General features: G+C 34.7%; 1 protein-coding gene across 1 annotated transcript; it reads left to right on the top strand.

Annotated features, from left to right (window-relative positions):
* The first annotated feature begins 1,447 nt into the window (after positions 1-1,447).
* LOC127734473 (E3 ubiquitin-protein ligase TRIM56-like) lies at positions 1,448-4,277 on the top strand. The gene has a single exon (XM_052244361.1). It carries the CDS (start codon positions 1,788-1,790, stop codon positions 3,705-3,707), a length of 1,920 nt encoding a protein of 639 aa, XP_052100321.1. The 5' UTR covers positions 1,448-1,787; the 3' UTR covers positions 3,708-4,277.
* The last annotated feature ends 4,519 nt before the right edge of the window (positions 4,278-8,796 follow it).

The following is an 8,796-nucleotide window of genomic DNA, read 5'->3' as shown; positions in this document are numbered from 1 at the left end:
AAATTTTTTTTTTATTGGTATGGACATGGTGGTAGTGATAAAAGTTGCCAATATACGACTCTGATAGTGATAAATGTACGAATATTTGAATGCAGATACAGTTTTTGATTTTAAAATTTCACAGGATTAGGAATACCACACTTATGACTTTACGAAAATAAAAACTGAATTTTTATAATTCTGTATTTAATTGTAAGAACACGTCATATTTCAAGTCCCCTTAAGTCTTTTTTTGATAATTTCTTTAAAAATCCATTTCTCAAACATGTGGATATATTTTATTCAAACAATTTCATCTGACATCGACTTTTTTTCCGTTCAGAAACTTAAAATCAGTCGGAGAGGTGCCAAAATCAAAACTCATAAATTCTAATCCAAACGTAATCACTTTGGACCAAACGCACAGGGAAGTTGTTAATCTGCATACTTTTTGATAACCTTTGCTATGTAGTTTAAATTTACCGTAAAAATCGAAAATGAAGAAGTTCTGCAGTCGTATCATAAAAATTATTCATATTATTCAAAATAATATTATTGCCTGAAAACTTTGAATGATTTGTCTGTGCAAGGAATACTTGAGAGTTCGAGGAAATTGTTACAGAAAGAGGAGTAAGGGAGCTACCATTTGATTTTTATGGGGGGCTAGGATGAAGTTTGAAAAAAAGGCAGGACAGGAGTTTTGAGTTAAAAAAAAGGCAGGATGAGCAACTAGAGTGAAAAATAAAAAGGCAAGACAGAGATTACAACTAAAAAAAATGCAGGACACAGTTTTTCATCCTAGCACCCCCCCCCCCCCCCATAAAAAATCAAATGGTAGCTCCCTAAGTGCTGTTCATTCTTCTACGATAAATTATTGAGCATTCGCATACGCGCGAAAAAGAAGGAACTTATGTTACTTTCGTTCCCTTAATTAGATTCTTAAAACAAGGAAAACTAACAGACACAGAATGAATGAAACGAGGGAGTATTTTAACGTCATTTGATCTGATAATTGCCCACAGTTCCGGATAAAAAAAATAACAAATCAATCACAATGAATTAATTGGCTGCAAAAAAAAATCTAAAATGTATTTGGAATTAAAACAAAACACCAATAAAACAATTATTTGAGTCAAGAAATGAACCGAACACTGATATTGAAAAAGTAACAAAGGATAAGGGGCTTATATAAAGACTGTAAACAGAATAACCTCAATCAATCAATTAATTAAAAACGGGGGGAAAATCCGTTTAAATGAATAATTGAAATATTTGTTCAACAAACATGTATTGAAATTACCTAATAAAAATTCTTTTGTTTTCCATAGGTATTGTTTGTCCATGGTAACATCGATTCTGAATAATTGTAACGACTTCAAAAGGTCCTATTTCAATTTTATTAAAGAAATCTGTTTAATAAATAATAATAATTTTCAGTCAATCAATTTTACAGACAAATTTAGCGAATGTTTCAGGGAAGTTTAGCAAAATAGTAGCACTATATATATGTGAATATATGGATTTCAAAAAAGGAACTGTGGCAGATGAATAAATTCCGACAATGTTAAATTTAGTTTTTGTTTGTTGAGAATTATTGCGAGCAATTAAAAAACAATCCCTTCATCAAATAGAACCACTACGAGTTCATATTTACATACTATGAAGATCAAATATTAAATATTTATTATCATCTATCTAACTTTAAAATGGGAAGAGGATGTTCATTGATTACAGATGATAGCAACCAAAATCAAAATGACATATATAAGTAGAACATTTTGTCATTTTTTAAACTCTTGTATGAAGCAATGTCGGACAGAGATCGTGTAACGGAGCTGTTATTGAAGAATGTGAAATGTTTTCTCTGTCTTGAACCGTTTGAAGACCCTAGACTATTAGACTGTTGTCATTCGTTTTGCTTGGATTGTCTAGAAGCATATATTGAAACATTCGAGGATACACACATTGAATGTCCGCTCTGTGAAAAAAAAACTGAAAGGCCAGAAAGAGTGAAGGATCTGAAAAAGAATATTTATATTGACTTTGCCACTGTTCAATTTGGCATTCACTGCTCAATTTGTGGCGAGAGGGAATTTGCCAAATCTCACTGTATTGAATGTAATCAAGATTTCTGTAGAAGTTGTATTAGATCACATGGAGGAATCACAACCACCAGGGAACACCATCTTGTTGATTTCGATAAGCAACGGAAACCAGGAAGAGTATTAAGGGATATATATTGTAAAGTTCACCCTGAGGAGAAAATGGTTTATTACTGTGTTGAATGTAATCAGCTTATTTGCAAACACTGTAATTTAACGGTTCATAAAAATCATGCTTCTAAACACGCATCGGAAGTAGCATCTAAATTGAGAAACAAACTGAAAATGAAATCAGAACATAGAGAACATAAGAATTATATCACTTGGCTAGCAGAGAGGAGGGAAATGTTCTCCAAGGAAATAGAACAGAATAGAAAAGGCGAAAAGCGCACAATAAAGAAAGTTTCAGACATGGCAGACCAACTTATAGCGATAGTCGAGGAAATAAAAAATATACTAATAAAGAGAACAAGTGACATAACAAAGAAACGAATTCAACCATTAAAGCAGAAGATGGAGGTATTTGAAAAGTATATCCTATCATTTGCTGAGCTCTTACTTCATTCGCGCAATCTTTACCAGAAAGCAGATGATATTGAAATAGTGAATACTTGTGATCATCTTACCAGATCTCTCGAAAGTTCAAAACAACAAAAAGATTACACTCAGTTTAAGTTATCTCATACTTATGAATACCCAATGTTCAAACCAGGGAAAGCAACGGCCGATCAACTTCTACCGTTCTTCGGAGATGTTCTGGTGGGCGATGGACTCGACGATGAAACAAACATTAAAGTATATGATTTTTATACAGAGAAAAGCACTACTATTTTATCAATGATTCCACTGGAAGATGAAAGGATATGGGTGATAGACGGAGAGGGTGATATGAAATTGTATGATTCTTCTGGTCGAGTTCACAAGCAGGTTAGTGTTGGAATTCAAGCCGACGATATCATTTCAACTCAACAAAACATCATCATAAGCGGAAATGCATCAAAGATAGTTAAAGTGTTTGACAGAGATATAAAAGAAGTCGCTTCCATCAATACGGAGCTGTGCTGTCGTGGTGTTGCTGTTGATCAAAATGATAACTCAATATACGTATGCTTGACGGAGAAAAATGCTTTCTTTGATCATGATTCCACACATAGTAATAAAATTGTTCGTATAATGCCGACAGGAGCCAAGTATGAAATTCCTAATGTTCAAATATATGCTGGTAATCCAACTGTTGAATATCCTGCCAGAGTTGTGATAAAAAACGATGGATTGGTAGCTGTTTCAGACTGGAAACGAAACTGTTTGACAATTTTGAACAAAGTAGGATATGTTGAAAGGCAGTATTTCTCTGCGGGAAATGGAGACAAGAAAGACAAAATATGTCCTCGTGGCATTTGCACTGATAAAAATGGAAATTTGTATTTAGCAGATTATATGAACAGTAGAATTCTTAAAATGCCGGACAGCAACAACGAGTTAAATGAGGTATTGACAACCAATGATGGTATTAATAAACCTTGGTCAATTGCAATAGGCCCGGATGGTCTTTTATGGATAGGGAGCAAAGACGGCAAGATAAGTGTTCATTATTTCAAACAGCCGGAGCATGCTTTCTACAAGTAATAGTCGTCATTTAATGCACTAATGCGTATCGTAAGCGTGATAATTGTTACAATAGAATAGATTTACATTTGTATTTTAATAAACTCGTCTGAACAAAGAGCAAAATTGGGTTGTTGTCATCATTTTAGCGCCCAGATTTTTTTTGAAATCGTTTCTCGTCTCTGTACCACTCAGTGAGTAGAGCAATGAAAGTAATTTCACTGAACTAATATATTACATGTATATCAATTTAATCCTCCCATGATCATGTATTGAATAAATATAAAATCAATCAAATAAAATATCAAACATGAACAACGAATTGGTTAATAATTAAAGTCTATGACTTGCGTCGCCTGATTCCAACCCAAAACCATTATAGTATCAATAAATCAAAAAATAAAATGGTCTACTTAATACACAAGAATTCTTCACAATATTTAGATACAAAGCCAAAATATCTACTACAAACGTGAACATCAGAATAGTAAAAAGGATAAAGAACACGATATAATAACTGCAATACCGTAAATTTCCTATATAATTGCAGTCTTCTTCTTTATTAATGTTCATAGATAAGTTTCACATCAGTTCTCCAACTTCAAGTGTTTCCTTTTAAAAAAAAATCTTGTTCTATACGATGTCCTAGATTTTATCGGTCATATCAAAGAAAATCCTAAAGATTAATAACGTTGTGAAATCTAGGATAGATTCATATATAAAAAGAGAAAATGTGGTAGATACGGGTTTGTGCTACACGGATGTTTCGTGTTATTTGAGTTTATATAGCTTAAAATATTTCTGACAACTGTTTTGTTTGGTTGACGACTAACGACAACTTCTACATACATAAAACAAAACTAAACATGTTTTATTGATTTTTGTTCATTGAATTTGTTTCCTATTTAATGTGAATTTTAATGAGAGAAAATTGATTATATGACAATTATATATTTAATTTCATAAACTGAATACTATTGTTCCAAACCAATTATGTCATGAATATATCTTCTCTGAAACTATGGTTAATCAGCAAATATTATCATGCTTGTCGTTAATACAAATAATGTATTTATGGTTTATTCGATATTTTTTAAATGATGCCGGTAGCAAAGTCCTTTTCCAGATACTTTATTCACATCTTATGCATATATTGCACCTTTTTCTCTAACACTATAGAATTTTAATTAAAAAGAATATTTACTTTTACTGCTATCTGCCCCTGATAATACAGTTTGCACAAAATCCACGAACATGATAAAAAAGCAACTATGACATGGAGAAATCTTCACAAACACACCAAACAATAGTAATCATAATATGTATTTCCCATATTCAAATCTTCTTCGCTGATATTTATGTTAAGTCAGATGGACGATCAAATAAACAAGGTAAAAAGAATATCTTTGCATAATCAAGTTTTAAGTTCTAAATTATATCAAATTTATTTTTTTACATAAAATATAAACACTACTACCCTCGAAGACCGACGTATTTAGTGTTATTTTACTGTGGACTCAAGAAGGCCGTGTTAGTCCAGCTAACAATTCAAAAATCCCTATTAAGCTAAGGTAAACAGGAATAGTCGACAAAAAGGGGACGAAAGCTACCAGAGGGACAGTCAAACTCATAGATCGAAAACATACGTACAACGCCATGGCCAAAAATAAAAAGACAAACAGACAAATAATAGTACAGATGACACAACATAGAAAACTAAAGACTAAGCAACACGAACCCCACCAACAACTGGGGGTGATCTCAGGTGCTTCGGAAGGGTAAGCAGATCCTGCTCCACATGTGGCACCCGTCGTGTTGCTTATGTTATTACAAATCCGGTTAATAGTCTAATTCGATAGGTCACATTCGTGAAAAGGGAAGGGTATTGTAGTTACGACATAAGGAACTTACCCGATATCATCTGTGAAACGGTTATTCCATAACGGTCAACCAACTCGTGATGGCGTCCGTAAAATTTACGAAGGGATGATTTCAACTTCACCATTTGGAACTCTTGGTTTAATAGCTTCCTTGTGAGCAGCAATCCTCTATCAAGGAAATCATGATAGGAAATACAAGCCCGGGAATATCGTATCAATTGGGAGATATATACTCCGTATGCAGGCACTGCTGGAATGTTGCTACATAGAAATGGAAAGTTCACAATTGGAAAGCAGAATCATCTCTTTTGTCGTAAAGTTTGTTTTCAATCGACCCTCATTGTCAATTTCTAGCTAGATGTAAGTCAAGACATGAGACAGACTTAACTGTATCTGTAGTATCCTTTATCTCTAGTTCGATAGGATAGATTCGTTCAACATAGTCACCAAATTTTGTATTATTTAGTGAGAGAACATCATCTATATAGCGGAACGTAAAGTTAAAGGATATGGCTAACTTCTTATCTTTCTTCCTAAGAAGTTCCTGTATGAAGTCAGCCTCATAAGAATAAAGAAACAAGTCGGCAAGAAACTATTAAGAGGGGCACAATTGGTTCCCATTGGAATTTCGACAGTCTGTTAAAAAACACGTCCTCCAAACGTAACAAATATGTTGTCAATCAAGAAATCAAGCATCTTGATAATGTCAGTTCGGTTGAAAACAAAACTTTACGACAAAAGAGACGATTTCAGCTTCCCAATTGTGAACTTTCCATTTCTATGTAGCAACATTCCAGCAGCGCCTGCATACGGAGTATATATCTCCCAATTGATACGATATTCCCGGGCTTGTGTTTCTTATCATGATTTCCTTGATAGAGGATTGCTGCTCACAAGGAAGCTATTAAGCCAAGAGTTCCAAATGGTGAAGTTGAAATCATCCCTTCGTAAATTTTACGGACGCCATCACGAGTTGGTTGACCGTTATGGAATAACCGTTTCACAGATGATATCGGATATGTTCCTTATGTCGTAACTACAATACCCTTCCCTTTTCACGAATGTGACTTACCGAATTAGACTATTTACCGGATTTGTAATAACATAAGCAACACGAAGGGTGCCACATGTGGAGCAGGATCTGCTTACCCTTCCGGAGCACCCGAGATCACCCCCTGTTTTTGGTGGGGTTCATGTTGCTTAGTCTTTAGTTTTCTATGTTGTGTCATCTGTACTATTATTTGTCTGTTTGTCTTTTTATTTTTGGCCATGGCGTTGTCAGTTTGTTTTCGATCTATGAGTTTGACTGTCCCTCTGGTATCTTTCGTCCCTCTTTTTCAGAGAATTTTTTGTTTGAATCAGAGTGATTCTTTACAAAGTAGGATTTAGGATTTATCCCTCCCTGAGACAAGATACTTGTATCTACGTTCGCCATTCTTTTTAATGAAACAAAGTAATACCAACTCTTTCAATTTGTCTTTAAGTTTGGAATGTGGAATACTTGTGTAAAGTGTAGAAAAGTCAAATGTTCTAATACTATTGCAAGATGAGAGAGACTTAGATTGTATGTACTCTAAAAGAACTTTGGATTTTTTTAGTATCCACATCTGATTCACGCCACCTCTAGAATAGGTAGTTTCACAATAACTGTCATAGAAACGATGGAATGATCAGGCTGATTAAAATGCTGGTACAGAATGTCGTTTGCATTGAGGTTGATATCTGATCTATGGCCGCACATACGTTTGTTTAGCCTTCCTTTCGTTTCACCGACGTAAACCAATCCGCAAAGGTTACACTCTAATCCGTAGACGACATTTATAGATTTACAATTCAGATCATCGTAACTTCTAGTAAAATAAGACTTTTTAGTTAAATTGCTAGTGAATTGAGCATCTGTTTTTAAAATTTCACAAGTTTTGCAGCCATTAGTTCCACCAATCGAAATGAGACAGTGTTGTTCAGAGTCATCAAAATCCAAAATGTCTTTAAGGAGAACTGAACATGGCTGTGTATGTGTACTATTGCTATTGTCACTAGTATGATGATCTGAATGAGTCATGTTTGGGATATTTGTCATGTCTGGTGATGAGGGGACACCTGCCTTATCAGACGACACCGTGTCCATTGTGACGTCTGTTTCGGACCTTTTTATACTGGGCGACGTCCGAGCTAGTATCCTGTTAGATCTTCGTGAATTCATGCAATTTTGCTACTGGGCGGATGATGTCCTCGGGGACAAAATGTCCACCAGCAGAGACATCGACCCAGTGGTTACAAACGATAATGACATTGAGGGTAAACTCGTGAGTGAAATTAAATTCTAGTTCCTGTCCAATAGTCTTAAGGTCAAAGGTCAAATTACTATCAAAGGTAGATCACTGTTGGGAATTCTGCACTTGGATGAGAGTTACCAAGTCTAAAATATAAAACATGGTCGTATCACCGAAATGAATGTCAAATTAATAAATAAAGACATAGGATTATTTCTCAAAAGTATTTAGATACTAGTAGTGTAGAATAATACGGTATTATACATTTGTGCTGAGTCGCCTTGTATGATTAAAGTAGTTGTGGGATATATGTCAATGTGACATAAATCCAACAACACCAAAAGACTTCTTGAGATCAACATATAATATTCAATAATAGAGTGTCTATACAATATGTTAACCTGATTACCATTCGGAGTATTTTTATTTTTACAGGGATAGGGTAAGGGTTGATGACGGAAGTTTCTTTTATCAATTCTAGTTTGACTGAAACTGACAATAAACTACAAGTTTGTCTAAATAGAAACAGTTCTGTTTGTTTTCTATATTGTTAAGAGAATGCTTGCTACTCTCAATATGAAAACATACAATTCCCCTATGACTGTATTTGAATCGTTCTCTGTTTCTGTCTTTCCTTGGTGAGCTAAGAAAAGTGGGGCGAAAGATACCAGAGGGACATTCAAACTCATAAATCGAAAATAAACTGACAACGCCATGGCTAAAAAAGAAAAAGACAAAAAGACACACAATAGTACACAAAACACAACATAGAAAACTAAAGACTAAGCAACACGAACCCCACCAAAAACTGGGGGTGATCTCATCTGCTCCGGAAGGGTAAGCAGATCCTGCTCCACATGTGGCACCCGTCGTGTTGCTCATGTTAGTACACACTCGGTAAATAGTCTAATTCGGTAGGTCACATTCGTGAAAAGGGGACGGGATTGTAGTTACGAC

This window comes from Mytilus californianus, unplaced genomic scaffold, assembly GCF_021869535.1.
Source record: "Mytilus californianus isolate M0D057914Y unplaced genomic scaffold, xbMytCali1.0.p SCAF_3, whole genome shotgun sequence".
In the NCBI taxonomy this organism is placed as follows: domain Eukaryota; kingdom Metazoa; phylum Mollusca; class Bivalvia; order Mytilida; family Mytilidae; genus Mytilus; species Mytilus californianus.
Note: the sequence above shows the minus strand (reverse complement) of the source record. Positions and strands in the feature narration are given on the sequence as shown.

Excerpts from the sequence above, each read along its gene's own strand:
- LOC127734473 (XM_052244361.1), top strand. The coding sequence starts at position 1,788 with ATGTCGGACAGAGATCGTGTAACGGAGCTGTTATTGAAGAATGTGAAA.